General features: G+C 38.9%; 1 protein-coding gene across 2 annotated transcripts in view; it reads right to left on the reverse strand.

The window, feature by feature from the left end:
- The window catches only part of ABCB11 (ATP binding cassette subfamily B member 11), a 95,067-nt gene that overhangs the window by 45,059 nt on the left and 32,594 nt on the right, over window positions 1-17,414 (reverse strand). For both annotated transcript variants that reach the window (XM_047722668.1, XM_047722670.1), the window contains 6 exons: window positions 13,910-13,997; window positions 12,664-12,797; window positions 10,820-10,991; window positions 7,898-8,022; window positions 6,182-6,356; window positions 482-595 (listed from right to left, as the gene is read on the reverse strand). In XM_047722668.1, coding sequence (XP_047578624.1) covers window positions 482-595; window positions 6,182-6,356; window positions 7,898-8,022; window positions 10,820-10,991; window positions 12,664-12,797; window positions 13,910-13,997 — 808 coding nt within the window. The remainder of the gene's footprint in view (window positions 1-481; window positions 596-6,181; window positions 6,357-7,897; window positions 8,023-10,819; window positions 10,992-12,663; window positions 12,798-13,909; window positions 13,998-17,414) is intronic.

A 17,414-nucleotide genomic window follows, 5' to 3' on the forward strand; every position in this document is an offset into this window, starting at 1 on the left:
ATCCTGGTGACTTATTTATTTTACAACTAGCAGTTTATCCCCTTCACCCCATCCTCCAGCCCCCTCCTCTCTGGTAACCACCAGTTTGTTGTTTGTATTTATGAGTCTGTTTGTTTTTTCGTTTTCCATTTGCTTTGCAAATAGGGATTCTCCATATAAGTGAACTCATAGGGTATTTGTCTTTCTTTGTCTGACTTAACTTCACTCAGTATAATCTCCTCTCGATCTATAAATGTGCTTACTTCTTTATTGCCTGTTTTCCAATATGATAGGAGAGCAAGAGCCTTATTTGTTCTATTTCACTCTTGCAGTCCCATCTAAGTATGGGGTCTGGCTCATGACAGTCCCAATTAAGTACTGCTGAATTAAGGGCATTGTAATAGTCCCTCGTTTTTCTTAACTTTGAGGGTAAATTCCTCAGAACTGCATTTTTCTCCCCACCCTCAACCTGCTCATGGCCTTTACTTCGGCTTTCACATACCCGGTCTATTGTCTGAAAAATGCTGGTGGCCGCTGCACGCCCAGTTGCAAAGGCTTCCAGACAAGAAGAAGCATTGCCAAGATTTAAAGCTCCTACTAGAATACTGAGGAAAATCTGAAATGAAAAGAGATAAACATGGTTTTCATGTGTTTTTGTCAATTTGTAAATAGTGCCATTATTTGGGCTATCCATGTGAGCTCAGATATTTCTCAGAAATATTCTTCCAAGCGAGTTTGAAAGCTAAATAGCTCTCTAGAAACACCTGGAATAGTTTTTTTTTTTTCCCCAGCAAAGTATCTCCAATTTTTCTATTGTTATGGTTTAAAAGACTACATTATATTTAACTGAACATCTATGTATAGAACATTGTACTACAAGACTGTAGAACACTATTCTACAAAGAAGAACATAATTTGAAATGAGCAAGAGGTCTAACCAAGGCAGCATATAGACACAAAGTGAGTTAGAATAGTGATAGGATAATTCAGTTTGTAATATAAGCAGGCTTATATGATCTTCTGGTTAAAGGGCCATTGAAGCAATGAAGACAGTATGATCAGCTTGATTGTCCTAGAGATAGGTACATGCAATACAGGTTTGCTACTACTGCTCTATTGTTGCTACTAGTAGAACACTACTAGGATAACTACTGCTTTTACTACTACTACTACTACTACTACTACTACTACTACTACTACTTTTACTCATGTATATTTCTAAGTGCTTTACCTGTATTACTTCGCTTAATCCATATAACAGAAGAGAAAACCAAGGTGTATGGATGTTCCCTAACTTATCCTACATTAAAACCTGTATTAAGTGGTAGAGCAGCATTTGAACCCAGGCTCTTGACTGACATTCTGTCTTGTAAACAGGCCCAGCTTCTGCTGGTGGTATGCAGTTGGTATGGCCAGGTTCCTGAGCAATACTGAGGAAGCTGTCCTTTAACTCACCAACCCAGCCCTTTCACTGGATTAGGGGAAGGTGACTTGAGGAGCATATAATCCTACCAAATAGTGCTTTGTGTTTATCAGTGCTGTTCATAAAGGAAGAAGCAATGAGGCTATTTGTCACATGCCCCTAGGAGGAGCACAAGACTTCTCTTGACCAAATGGGTGCTAGTCACATGATTCTCGTGGAGGATGTTTCATTGGCCACCATCCATCAGGGACAGGAGTTACTTGCTGAGCTGAAGACTGGCTTCTGCCTGACCGTAGTCTATTTCGGGCAGTCAAATGAACTTAGTCTGTGATGGTTTCCCTGCTTTCTTTTGGTCTTCTGTCTGGACCATGAGACTCCTCAGAACCTCCCAGTTACCTCCCTCCCTCCAGGAACCTCCATTCCACAAATCATGATGATGTGCCCAGTTCCCTCTTGCCTTCTCTCTGAATTCCCCACTCGGTGTGTGGGACAAACATTCTCTCTTCATCTTTTTTGTTCCTTTTCCTTAGTTACAGAAAGTAGTTCCTCCTATGGGCAGATTACTTCATCTTTCAAGTTCCAATTCCTTTATCTGTAACACAGGGATACTAATAGCTTACACCTCATGGGACTTGTATGAACATTAAATGAAATAAAGAGTGATTAATCCAGTGTTGGCCACATAAATGATGGTAATGATGTTGAAAGAAGCAAGATTCCACACATAGAAAGTGATACAGTGAATAGACAGAATGGTACTTTTCTAAATTGAGTTAAGACCACCTTTATCAGAGGTCTTCCCAACTGAGCAAAGGAAGCCTTCCACATGTCCTAGATCAGGGGTCAGCAAACATTTTCTACAATGTGCCAGATAGTATATATTTTAGGCTTTTTAGGCCATATGGGCTCTGATGCAATTACACAACTCTGCTATGTACTACAAAGACAGCAATAGACAATAGTGAACAAATAATTATGGTTGTGTTCCAATAAAACTTTATTTACAAAAAACGGGCATCAGGCTGGATTTGTCTGGTCGGCTATAGTTTGCTGACTCCTGCTCAAGATTCTAGATTGAATCACTAGGGGCCTAAGCTGAGGCTTTCAATCAAACCCTGCTCAGACTGGCTTTGCAAATGTCTTCCTCGGGCTACTTAGGGAAAGAGTGGGTGGGGACAGGGTAGAGGCCTGTACTAGTATCATCACAATGGCTAGCACCTACCCCAACAGACCATCAATTCCCACCCCAAACATTTCACTCTAGACCCAAGGATGGCAGTGTGGGAAGAGGAAATGCAAGGGAGACCACCAGGGAACGATCTATCTATGGGTGTGCTGTGCTAGGGAGAAGGGGATCACTGACTCCTTGGAAGCCAGATCCAGACTCCATGCCCCTCAACACATATTTTTCAATCTCATGGCTCCATTTCATTTTTAAGTGGTAGTAGAATGGCATCAATATAGAATGAAGTTTTGATATGACATATGGTATTTATATGAAATATGTCACTTAGTGCTTGATACCTTATACACACTGAATAATGTTACTCTCTATTCCTGCTGTTATTTTTTATTACTGAATCCTGAAACCTGGGAAGCACAAAGAGCAGGCTTCTGCATTCTTCGATTCCTTTTCATCTTCTCTCCTAATAGCTCACAGAGTTTGTTTTTTGTCTGTGTACAAGTGATACCAATCAGTCATTTATGTGAACCACTTACCATGTATGCTCAATTACCATGCAGCCAATAATGATTTTGTTCATCAAAAAATATATTCAGTTAGCCTAATTGTTAATTACTTTAGTGGATTAAGAACACTCAACCCAGCTCATGCATACTCAGACTTCATAGTTTGCTACTCAGAAGTATGGCCAAAAATGTGCCTGCACACATGAGTGAGAGAAAGAGAGAGTTGGAGGGACAGAGGAAGGAAGGAACAAAGGAAGGGAGAGAAAGAGAAAGATCAATGATTATACTGTTAATGGAGGTCTCTTATTTTCCCAAAGAGATATTTCTTAAGGTGCAAGCAGCAGCTTGCAGGAAGGCATTTAGGAGTAGGAGGTAAGGTTAATAATTGATGATGAAAATGTTAGAGACACATAGTACGTCACATCTGCACAAAGTAAGTACTCTCTCAGCCCAGTTACTTACAAAAGGTATACACAAGAGTGGACACTGGAAGCTGAGGAGCGTCAAATTAGTTAAACAAGGAGGCCATTAGGCTGAGGTTGATTTGATGCCTTAGTAGCCTACATGAGCAACCTAAAACCTAAGCATAAATGCCTCAAGTTCAAGACATCAAAAGCCCAAGGACAACCAATCACAAATGGTCGATTCAGATTCCCCAGGCAAGGCAGCTGCTTAAGCCAGAGCCCATCAAATAATTGTTTTGCTTTGTTTCTGCCTCTTCTCTATAAGAGTCTCTCCCCCTGGTCCTGTGGGTAGAGAGTGGCTTCTCATCACTTCTGATTTGGTGCTGCCCAACTGGAATTATTTTTGCTTAAAGAATCTCCTAAAGATTTTAGTATGCCTCAATTTCTCTTTAGGCAGAAACATAACATTGGATTCCTGCTAAAGAGTAACCAAGGGGTTTTTTAAATTCAGTGTTTCCAGCTGGAATTGTGTATTATTTAATTTTCAGTTTACCAATTTGTTCCTCCCTCTGAACTTTTATTTGGGCACACCTCTGTCCTCTCCTTCCTTGAAAGGAAGGATGTCTTTTCTCAATGCATGTTTTTCTGCAGAATGAGCAGATATAAGCATCTGGGATGGAAGTCAACTGATAAATGTTGAAAGTTCTTAAGGGCCATTAGACCAATAAAGATGAGGGACTTCATAGTCAGTTTCCGACCTGCAGTACTTTCACTGGATTTTCAAATGTGCAAAGCTATATTAGAGTTGTTAAAGTGCTTAAATTACAACGAAAGGAACATTTTCCTTCTTTCTATCCCTTTAAGGTCCAAAAGACACTTTAATATGTCTTATCATGTTTAATTTTTTAAAACAAAGTTCAAGTGATGCCAGTTGTTCATCTTGCAAAGAAGGACTGAATTTTAAAAAGTTGTTCTTAGTGTATCATCAAGCCGTTAATGAAATAAAGTAGTAGCTTAGATGGACTACAGCTTGACCTCTGATAATCATTCCTATTTGTAAAATTCCATCCAACTTTCCCTAGGAAGTTGAATAAAATAAAATCCCATTCAACTTTCCCTAGATATGTATTTATACTAAAGCAGTAGACCTCAAATTATAAAGTATCAGCTAGGAAATTTCTAGTATATAAGATTTTTAGCATTTTTCATTGTTTAATTGGTGCCTGTGTCACCCAGAATCTTGAGCCTAAGTATTTTTATTTAAGAATCTTATATGAAACTGCTTCTCATCTCCATGCCTTTCAAATTAATTTTTAATTAATTAATTAATTAATTATGGGGAACCTGGGTGGCTCAGTCAACTAAGTGTCTGACTCCTGATTTCAGCTCAGGTCATGCATGACCTCAGGGCTGTGAGACGGAGCCCCACATCAGGCTCTGCCCTCAGTGGAGAGTCTGCTTGAGATTCTCTCTCTCCCTCTGCCCCTCCCACCCCTTGTGCTGCATGTTTTCTCTCCTCTCAAATAAATAAATAAATAAAATCTAAAATAAAAATATTACTATATTTAATTAAATAATTAATAGGCCAAATGAAACAGGTATTTCATGTTTTATCTCCCTGGCCTCCTGTGTGAGGGCAGGAAGGGGTGGGAACAAATGTAAACGAATCCAAATGTTCAGTTTCACTCAAGGGCTCTGAAGGGAAAGTTCAGCAAGGCATACAAGAGAATACAAGATTGGATGAGCATGGAAGGCCTTACTGGGGAGGTGCCATTCAGCTGAGAATCAGAACGATGACAAGAGTCCAGCTGTAATGAGAGGAGCTATAAGCTAAGGAGGAAAGATGTGGGTTCATGAGCAGGAGGAAGAGCTTTCTCTGACCCTAGCCACACCCGATTACCCTGCTCTTTGCTGCTAATGTCCTTGTCTTCCATAGCACATGTTTTCCTCTGTCATTAGACACTGATGGGGTTGTTTAATTATTGCTTCTCTTCCCCACTGATCTATATGTTACATCAGGAAGAGATCACATTTCTTCTTTTTTTTTTCATTTTATTTTATTTTATTTCTTTTCAGTGAAGATCACATTTCTTCAGTTCACTATCAACTCTTCTGGGCTTTCTATGGGTCTGGTATATAGTAGTTTCTCAATAATTCTTAAAAGAACAACAGAAAAAAATACTGAAAATTAGAGTAGCCATAGCATTCGTGATAGCATGACTATAGCACAAATGAGCAATAAAATATGGTTGTATTAACTGTTCAGTTGAGGATATTATTGGCTTGATATCTAGTAACTCATTATGTTCCACAAATACACCCATTAGCACATATCTTGTACTATTATTAAGCTTAACTACATGAGCTGTTAATTTTTAGCTGAGAGACCACTGACTTCCCATTTTCATGGCATATTATCTTTGGACTCAGTCAGAAAATCATTGTTTTACAGCTATAAAATCTTCAGTTAAGTGGAAATCATTAAATCGCTGGTTCATCAATTCCAATGCTTAGTGTTCCTTTCCTATAAAATGTGTAGGTATTGCTTGTTTCTGCAGATGGACTCCATCAAATCCTTTCTGCTCTCCTCTCTCAGACACTAAAGGAGCAAAAAAATGCCTTAACTCTAGGCTTTTCTGAAATTCCAACAGGAAATGTGATGTCTAGATCATTAAGACCAAAGTACCTGGACGAGGGTTCCTGCTGAGTATTCTCCATCATCTAGGACAAGTTTGGAGCCGTACCAGAAGGCCAGTCCATAACAGAAGAAGATGAGACACCACATGAATCCAGTAAAGAATCCCATCACGATCCCTTTTCTAATTCCCCAACGCTGGGCAAAACCGAGATTTTTCTCGTACCTGTGAAGAGAAAGCATTTGTGTTTATGTCAGCAGCAGCAGCAGCTCAAGTTAGAATGTCTAAAACAGCCACAGCGCTGTGCTATTACTCAATGGTCATCAAATTACCCCAGACACATAGCAGCTTTCAGGAAAGAAAATGACAAACTTCCGTGGAGTTATTTAGCTTATTTCCACCAGGCAATGAAATATGTTGAATGAATGATGCCTAACCAGACCTCATGGTTGATTACTTCTTGGATAAGAACAGTGTAAAAAAAGTGGGAACTTTACCCCAAGAGAAAAGAATTTTCAACACAAATGTTTGGACATGAGGGATCTAGTACTATTTGTGCTTGAATTGTTTTTTACCAAGTCACATGGCCTGCTTTCCATCAGAAAATGATGCAACTCTTTCCGCCCAGGTTCAAAACCAGTGTTTGCACCAACTCATCTCCATACACTCACCCATCTGCCCTGTGACCAAGAATGCTATGTTGTAACATGACCGGTCAGGTTCACAGCCATGGGATATGGATAACTATCCAGAAATTCAACCCAAGCACTAGGCTGCTGTGATTCTATGATCTAGACATTAATAACTGGCATTGTCTTAAAGCTCAGACATTCTGTAACTGCCTTCCTTCTTCTCAAAAAAAAAAAAATCATGGAGAACATTTAATATTTCTCAGGACAAAGTGAAGGTCTATCCTGTGTTTGTTACCATTTTCGTAACATTTATAAAACTGCTATTAATAGCAATAATGAATATCTTTTATGGTGAAGGAAGTATGCTACTGAAATTTTTTGTAAGAAACTAGGTAACTTCACTCTATAAACCAAAAGGAGCCAAATGAGGTAAAAAAAAAAAAAAGGAAAAGAGAATAATTAGAGATTTTAAATTCTCTTCTCTTTTTTACTTGGTAACAATTGAGAATGACATCATCATACTAGATCTACAACTCATGAAATAAGTGAATTCATTTGGTGACTATTTTATAAAATCAGTACTTGACACGTGGTAAGCACTTAATAAATACTAGATAAAAGGAGAAATAAAATCAAATTCTCAACAACAGTGTTATTTGGGTCATTTAGGTTTTTTATTTTCATGAAGAATTAATCTCCAAGAATGATGGTCTGTAATAAACCCAATGCTAAATTTCGTTTGACTAAGTGGAAATTTTATCAGACTTTATAAAGAGCATGTAGTACAGTAGCTGAGTAGAAGATGCTGAATAAAATATATGCTGAGCAGCATTTTAGATCATGCAGCAGTGTTACAGACCTCCAGGAGGTAATATATGCATACATATACACCACCAGTGTCGAAATAAACACCTAACCTAAGATAATATTCTAAAAATCTCCACCTACATTTTCAAAAACACACAGCTAAAGGCTTGGGTCCTTGTAATTACTCTCAGCTACCTCTTGAAGAAAAGCTCTATCAGGGTAAACAGACCAAGGTAAATCTGCCACTTTATACAAAATAGGGAAGATTCAGGGTAGTATGCCAAATGATGAAATTCAGGAAAGTGGCAGACATTTCAATAAACCAACCTTTCAACCTCTTTTTTCTCACCACCAAAAGCAGCCACTGTTCGCATAGATGAAATGACTTCATCAGCCACTGACCCAGCTTTGGCATAGGCCTTCAATTCATAGTCAGTAAATTTGGACACACTCTAAAATCCAAAAGAAGAAAACAAAACATGAAGACCAGAGAATTAGGTAAGTCCCTGTCATTCGGTGATTCATTTAGCAGAGTTAAGTATGTGGTTGGTTTCATACAAGACTAGATCCTTGCTGTAACAGTGTTCACCGAGGAAAGAATCTAGTCCAAGTTTGAGCCGTGTTAAGTCCCATCCACGAATGTTTGGTTGTTAGCATACCAAAATGACTTCTTTAGAAGTCAGCCTCTAAAACCATCTCACAGAGTAATCCCCAAATAGGGCATTCTGTGAGACCACAGTGTTTCACTCATTATACTAATGAATACCATACCACACTTGTTTTCTATTGACCACAGGCCTTTTGCACAATTTATGGACAAACACCAGAGACAGAGACTGGAGGTTAGTCAGAGTATATAATTGGGAGAGAGGTCCTGACCACACAGAGGCTCATGATGCTGCAATGGTAATTGCCCAGGAGAAAGCTCCAGATAAATATTAACCATTTTGACTCAACTGTAGGGGCTCAACTAACTAGTTTTGCTCTTTACAAAAGGAACTAAAATGATGTTTAATACATAACCGGTTACTTTTTCTAAAATTGGACTTGGATTAAGTTGTAATTAGAATTAATCACCAAAGAAATCCCTGGCACAGATGAAAATACCAGAATGAACACAAGCAAATATTGTGGAAGTTCAACTAGCTCAGAAATCTAAAATATATATAGTACCCAGACTGAAGGAATTTATCTTCCAAGTTTTTCCAAACTTTTAGCAGCAGAACTCTTCTCAAACTAAATCTTAAATGGAATTTAATACAAAATAGATACAAAATAAGTAAATGTAGCATTTTGTTACAACATATTTATGTCACAAGAACACACTTTACAAAAGTTGTGACTTGAAAGGGCAACCATAGGGAAATTAGTGCTATTTTCATCAACATGAAAATCTGAATTTAGGTGTTACGAAAGACATTGCAGTTTTTATCACAATCCTCTTCTAATTTATTTCTAAATTATGTATGAGAAAATGAAGTAGTTGTGAATATTAATAATCTTATTGTAATTTAATGCACATTAAATAATCTCAGTTTACTTCGGTTAAAGTGATATAGGAATTTAAAGATATAAATTGGAAAATATTTAATGATTGCACATGTTTCTCATGGTAAATATAAAAGTCAGACAAAGGCATATAAAACCCACAGTAACATGTAACATGTCATATATTGCCTGCCTTCTACTTTTGGTCCTGCTTTTGAATTGGGCTTAGTGAGGCTGCTTGTATCATTTTACACAAACATGCATAGACTTGAGTTCAAGAAGAAACCAGTGCAGAACTACAACATTCCAAATCAGTGACACATTTACAAGAACTTGAAATATGGGCACTTGAGATAGCAAGAGAAACCATGACCTAAACCTGTCAAAATCAAGTTACCCAGGCTACATCTCCCCTATGTTGAAATGTGACATCTGACCCATCGGAGTATGAATATTAATCACGGGTTTGAGAAAAGAGATTAAGTATATTTAGGGGGAAAAAGCTGAATCAAATGTTTACAGAACCCCCAAAGTTTCCCCGTGGATAGTGAGGCTTCCCTGGAATGAAGCTAAGAAGTGTTTTGTAGGAAAGACTGTCAGTGGATTGGAAAAAATAAAAGCTAATATCTCTCGAACAATTAATTCTGTGCCAGATGGCATCCTAAGTGCATAACATGGATGATGCCTTAAGTCATCACAATGACCTTTGGGAAGTATCATCCTTATCTTCAAGATGAGGAAGCTCAAGTATTGACAGGCTAAATGTATCTTTCTTGAGCCACATGGCAGAGTCAGGGGGGGATCAGTTGAGAGGAATGAGCTCTTTGCCATTGTCAATCCTTACTACCTGGGAAATGTTTGAGTAATATAGCCAGCAGATTGTCAAGAATATTTTGCTAGAAAATATTATGGAGATTGGTTTCCTGTTGCTCAGTGATATAAGCGTATGCAGCTTTTCACATAAATTCTATTCTCATTTACAGCAAATTATTAGTGTGCCTAATCCCATGACCTGCTATCTGATGGGACTGCTCTAAAAGTATGATATAAGCATTTATTAATCCTTGGGAGTGTTTTCTAACTGGGATGACCCAAAATTCCTACTCCTAAACTTTTTCTTGGCCTGCATGCCTGGAGAACGGAGACACTGCTCAGAATGGGTCAGGTGACCTCTTTCTGAAACTGATCAGACTGCATGGAGAACAAAGCTGTGAACGCAGAAATCTCCTTTATGTTTTTGTTACTGAGCTGGGTACATTTGTTGGGACTTTTTGGAGAAAACATCTGATTGGGAGACCATGGGAAGCAACAGGCATATGAGAGAGTGGATGGGGGATTTGGACTCAGACTCCCTTGTCTTTGAATCCAGTTTTGTCACTCGCTAGCTGTACAGTCCCAGACAAGTCTCTTTACTCTCTGAGCCTCCATTTCTTATGGCTAAAATGGCATTAATACTTTTGAAGATCATTGTGAAGATTAGAGATAATATATATGAAGTTCCTTACAGTGCCTGGCAAAATAGTAAATGCTCAAAAAATATAGTTGTTACTGTTATTAATACAATAATATTTATGTTATTAAGACATCATCAACCCCTGGATTGATGGAATGTTATTTGATATTGAGGATAACCAAGCAAAATAAATTGAAACAATGATAAATAATGTTGACTAAACATACATAGGAAAAAAGAATTGAGTTTCACATTTCTGGCTGTTTCTTAGTGCAGATGTCTTGGGAGAAGTGAGAAGACATTCTTACCAGACCAATGATGGCTGCTCCAATCCCGATAAGAGGGCTCACAGAGATAATGACCAAGGTCAGTTTCCAACCCTGGTAAAATCCCAACAGGAACCCACAGATGCTCGTGGTCATGCGCTGAATGAAAATGCCCATTTGGTCCGCAATGGCATCATTGATTTTGTTAATATCGCTAGAAACGAGAGGCTTTGATCACTAAAACTGATTTTGTTCAATTCAAATTCTTGATGAGAAATCCCAGGCTTTCCCTTCTACTGCCAGCTCTGTACCCCACTGCCCGTGGGAAACAGCCTTTCACATTTGAAGAAACTTGCTACAGCCTGTGAGGTCATCAAGCCTCTCCCTCCCTTACAGCCCAGTAAGTTTGTCCTCAACCCAGTTTTCCCAACTGGTGTCCATTCAGTGTTGACAAAGACTTTCAGAAATAATCTTATTTGTTTCTTTCTTTCTTATAACTCATATTCTTGGTCTGTCCTGAAGAGTCCTTCTTTCCTTCTTTATAACTGCTAAACCCTTTTAGCCTCGAGGTGCAACCCACACACCACCTAACCATAAAAACCCCCAAGGAAAAACTAGTATCTTCACCCTGTGCTTGCACAGCAATGTAATGAATCTGTGTATGTATGTGTACATGTATATAATTATTGCATTTTGCTTATAGGCAGTATAGAATAGTGGTTAAGATCACAGACTCTGTGGTTAAGAACACAAACTTTTCCTAGGCTAATTACTTAACCTTTCTGTGCCTTAGTTTCCTCATCTGTGAAATGGGGATAATGACAGAACCTACCTCAATAGGTTGTAATGAGGATTAGTTGGTATATGTTAAATATATAGAACAGTGCTTAGAGTACAGTAAGCCATCAATGTGTCAACTTTATTTGTTTGCTTGCACCTTTATCCCTCCCACTAGGCTATAAGTTCCCTGAGACCAGGACTTGTGTGGCTTATCTCTATGGCTTGCATACAGTTGAGTCATCTAGAATATTGGTTGAATATAATTACATTAAATTCATATTCCTAGGAACATTCTCATAATCTCTTGTTTAGATGGAACAAACAGGGTTTAGGACTTAACAGCAAAAAAATGTCTCAAGATATTACCCAGAGATTTGACAATTGTATTCTAGCAAGATTAAGTATCTGTTCAATGTCACAGTAAATAAGGGGCAGAAAGAGTGCTAGAATCTGAGTATCCCAACATTCAGTCTTTGATCTTCACTGTAATACACACTCTCTCATGGGACCTCATGGGACCCCAAAGTTCAATTCAGTAGGATTCAATTGCTTCTAATTACTCAGGGGTCATTCAGAATACCTAGAGGAAGAGGGGAAGGGGGGCTATCAATGACCCCAACCAGTCTTTGGGTATTAACCAGATTTAAATCCAGTTGTTTAGTTTGAATCTTTCTCAAACTACTTTGGACTTTTTTTTTGGTCTTTGTTTTTATGTGCAGAAATGACCTCAACAACAAAGGCAAGATAATTCCTTGTAAGTGCATTGTTTTTCCCTATAGATAAATGGATTGTGACATCCCTCGGTCTCTCTTTTAGAAGCCACACAGCCCTATTTCTTTTAACTCCATTCTGTAATCCTCCATTTCTAGTATTTTGATCAAGGACCTACAAACAAAACTGTAGTATTCTGGCTTTCAATTGTTAATGATCATATCAGATAAAGCATGACCTATGAAAAAATGATGCTACCCATAAAAGCTCAATTTAAGAGACAAAGTGTATCCAAAATGACTGAAAATGTGTTTCTAATTGTTATTTAATTTAGAAACAAGGGTTCTATGATCAAAAATGCACACGTACATTAAAACCTCCTACCAGCTACTTACTCAGAGAATCTTGTATTCAGCTCTCCCACGGAATTGCAGTCAAACCATCCTATTTCCATTCCCATTACTTTCCTAAAGGAAATTTTTCTCATTTTCTGTATCTGACGAGCTGCAGCAATCACCCAAAAGCATATCTGAAAATGGAGCAAGGAATGTTGGGCATTATGATGTTAAAAATATTCCTCGTTCCTTCACTTTTCAGAAAATACTTTCAGTATAAGCCCTGAGAAAGAGAGGAAAGTGAGTCACAGAATGCCGAGTCCTGGGAAGTGCGGTGAGCTTCGCACCTGCTGCTCAGAGGATGAGCGGAACAGCTGTGGCCAGGGAAGCAGGAAGGTTTGGGTGCGAATTTGGCTTTGCCACTTGTCGATCTAACCTTACCAAACTCCACTTTCCATATGCGGAAAGAAGGCTCACAGCGCCAACAAGAAATTCTTGCTCTTATATCCCTATTTTTGCATGGCCCTTCTGAGTGTAGTTTTCCCCCCTGAGAGGCCTGCCAACAAGCGTGTATGCATAGGTTTCAGACTGTGGGACAATGAGTTTCAGAGAAAGGAAGACAAAAATTATGACATAAGCAGGGAATCTTCTGATAGCTATCCCCAACCAAGCAAAGTCGGTCTGTCATTAAAACTCTCAGTACCAGAATGGGGAAAATGGATTCATTTCTCTTTATAATGAACATGAACTTCCTGAAATTCTTGAATGAATGGAGGTTGAGGAGAGTCATTATTTTTTTCTATAGAAGAAGGTAAAAGATGAAATATTTTTCTTCTTTAATAAGGGTTAAGTAACTCCAGGCCCTTCCATGGCTTAAATATGGGCTATGTTAAGATTCAGTTTATAGATTTGGGGTTGGAACACAGGTTGGTGAGATTTTGGCAGTGAAAGAAAAAAAGAAAGTAAAGTTTGCTTTTCTCCAACTCCTTATGTCTGGCTTTCTCTGGGGGACCCACACTCCCTCTACAAACACACCCACAACCGCCTATTTTTGAGTTTAGAAGATGAAATAGAGGAGACATTGAAATTCGGTCTATTCTCTGTCTCTCTAGACAATTGTCTGTATTTTCTCCCAGTCTGAGAAGATGAATTCTTCCTCTCACCGCTCCCACCCCCGCCACCTCCAAATAAAATTGTAGTCCTTAGGGCTTCTGAACAACTTAAAAGTTAGAGTGCACTTTGCATTTCATTGTAATGTCTCTGAGCCCAGATGTTGACCTAAAAATAAAATGTTGGCACCACTCACTTGAATATATCCTGTGATAAGTACTACCAAAGCGATTCCAGCATAGTAACTGGCAAATTTGATCATTTCACTTTCAATGTCCAGCAACCTTCAAAAGAGGAGGAAAAATGTTAAGACAGAAGTAGGGTCAAGTTTACCAAAGATTACATTTGTGGGTAATGTAATAATATATTACAGAGGAAAATGATATATGAAATATGGGTAAGACATCTTATCTATGTAGAATTATCATCAATCCAACAAATCTCTCCCTAGACCTCATGGTACCAGCCCCAGCAAAGATGCCTACTCCTTTTGTTTTCATTTTATTTTTACTTTTTAAAAAATTTTATTTATTTGACAGACAGAGATCACAAATAGGCAGAGAGGCAGGCAGAGAGAGAAGGGGAAGCAGGCTCCCCGCTGAGCAGAGAGCCCGATGCAGGGCCCGAATCCAGGACCCCAAGACCATGACCTGAGCCCAAGGCAGAGGCTTCAACCCACTGAGCCACACAGGCGCCCCTTATTTTTACTTTTTAAAAAATCTTACTTATTTATTTGAGAGAGAGAGAGAGAGAGAGTGCATGGGGGAGGGCAGAAAGAGGGAGAAGCAGACTCCCTGCTGAGCAGGGAACCTGATGTGGGACTCCATCCCAGGACCCCTGGCTGAAGGTAGATGCTTAACCCATCAAGCCACCCAGGCGTCCCTACCCCCTTCATGTTTATGGGCAGAAATAACTCACTGGCAGTTGTTAGAATCCAGGGGCAGTAGATGGAGGCTCAGTGCTCTGTCTACCAGGGCCCTTCCCTCATGTTCATTATGCAGTGATGGAGCAATCAGTGCGAGGGAGAGGCTTTTGTTTTTTGTTTTTTTTTTTAATGAACATAAACTGTATTATTTGTTTCAGGGGTACAGGTTTGTGATCATCAGTGTTACACAACTCACAACGCTCACCATAGCACATACCCTCTTATGAAACTCAACATCCAAAGGACAAACTAATCCAATCAAGAAATGGGCAGAGGACATGAACAGACATTTCTGCAAAGAAGACATCCAAATGGCCAACACACATAAAAAACATCACTCGGCATCAGGGAAATACAAATCCAGACCACAGTGAGATACCACCTCACATAAGTCAGAATGGCTAAAATTAACAAGTCAGGAAATGACAGATGTTGGCGAGGATTCGGAGAAAGGGGAACCCTCCTACACTGTTGGTGGGAATGCAAGCTGGTGCAGCCACTCCTTAAAATAATATGGAGATTCTTCAAAAAGTTGAAAATAGAGCTAACTTCAATCCAGCAATTGTTCTACTGGGTATTTATCCCAAAGATACAAATGTAGTGATCCAAAGGGGCACATGCACCCCAATGTTTATAGCAGCAATGTCCACAATAGCCAAACTACAGAAGGAGCCTAGATGTCCATTGACAGATGAATGGATAAAGAAGATGTTGTGTATATATACACAATGGAATACTATGCAGCCATCAAAAACTGAAGTCTTGACATCTGCAATGATGTGGATGGAACTAGAGGGTATCATGCTAAGCGAAATAAGTCCATCAGAGAAAGACAATTATCATATGATCTCCCCGATATAAGGAATTAGAGAAACAAGACAGAAGATCATAGGGGAAGGAAGGGGAAAATGAAACTAGAGGGGGAGACAAACCATAAGATACTCTTAATCTCAGGAAACAAACTGAGGGTTGCTAGGGAAAGGTTTAAAAAGCTAGACTGGTGTCTGAAAAGACACCAGTAGAGAGGTGTGGGCTGTAAGTCAGGAGCTTTACTGCTACCTTTTCCAGGAGTCCAAATCAGCTTTTCAACTCTTTTATCTCAAAGTAACACTGAAAAATGTGTGTGATAATCCCAGAGAAGGAGAAAAATACTTTATCAACCTAATCCTTCTGTCGACTGCAGCCCAGGTGCCCTTCTGGGACAATTTCTAAGGTGAGAATTTGTGGGGAACAGCAAGAAAGCTCTACAGTGTTTTTTCAGTGCACCTACCACGCTTTGGCACAGGGTTTGGAGATTGGCAGAGGTATTAGTCTGAAATTGTTTTCAGAAAATAAAGAATTGTATACTTAGAAAATTAACATATTGGTTACTAACAGTTCTAACCCTTGAGGATGCTCTAAATGATAGCAAGTCCATTTCTTTTTTTTTTTTTAATTTTATTTATTTATTTGACAGAGATCATAAGTAGGCAGAGAGGCAGGCAGAGAGAGCAGGGAAGCAGGCTCCCTGCTGAGGCTGGATCCCAGAACCCTGGGATCATGTGGGGCTCGATCCCAGGACTCTGGGATCATGACCTGAGCTGAAGGCAGAGGCTTTAACCCACTGAGCCACCTAGACGCCCTGCAAGTCCATTTCTTTAGAAAACCGGAAACCTGCATCTTGGGCACAGATATTTCCATCTGATGTGCTTTCTGCTTCCTGTCAGGGCTTCCTTCTGTGACTCAAGCTTGAATTGTTCTCTTCCTCTACTGAACTAGACCAAGTGTTTAAGTATAATTTCTTTAATTCAGAACAAACTGTTATTCCATGCCAGATTTTATTGACATCTTGCACTATTATTTGATATCTTCATTGATTATATCTATACTGAATAGAATTATGCTTGTTTTGCAAGATTGTAGGCCACTTGAGGACAAGGACTTGGTTTTAGCTGCTTGCTCACACTGCCTGAAGACTTGTACAATACCTTATACATAGCAGACACAATACCTCCATAAATGTTTCTTGATTTTGCTTTGACTTTCAAAATACTTATAATGAAGGGAAATAATTGCCTTGGTCAACCTCTCTTTGGAGGGATCATCTCCAAAATAGCTAATATGTCTGTTCAACACATTTTTGGTCTTTTATTATGGTTTAAGGGAACCCAAGAATGAACAAGACCTAGAAAACTTATATATATATAAGTATCCACCATCAGAGGTTCTCACAAAACTTAAGTATCTCTTTATAAGATGCATAATAGAGAACAAGACTTCTAATATGTAAATGAGGCCATACTCTTTGCTTTCTGTGAAATTTTTCATTGTGAAATGAAATTTGGGTGTCCCAAAACAGAGAAATAGGAGTATTTGTCAGTAAGCTTTACTTAGATATCCTGTGGTGCGTTCCTCCTACACACACTGAGGCAATAAAATGGCTGCGGCGAAAGCAGCAGCTACCAGGAATAAACAGACCTACTCAGATTAAAAGTACTGAGCACTGACCCAGCTCCAGAATTTATTAGGGCAAACTTCAGGAGAATTATATTATTGCTGGATGGTGTGGATAGGACATGTGTAGTTTATGATTCTGTTCGCTCCTGAGGCACCCCAGAGATGAATGGCTAACTTATTTTTATTTTATTCTTGGAGATAAGAAGTTATTAGGGTTTTAGAAACTACTTGAGAATATTTCTGGAACAAAAGGACAAAGCTATCAGAAAAACCGATAGGAAGGAAAGGAGCAGGCTGGCTTGGCTCGTTTGACTGCACATCAAATTTTTTTAATCATCGG

Source organism: Lutra lutra, chromosome 3 (genome assembly GCF_902655055.1).
Source record: "Lutra lutra chromosome 3, mLutLut1.2, whole genome shotgun sequence".
Lineage (NCBI taxonomy): Eukaryota > Metazoa > Chordata > Mammalia > Carnivora > Mustelidae > Lutra > Lutra lutra.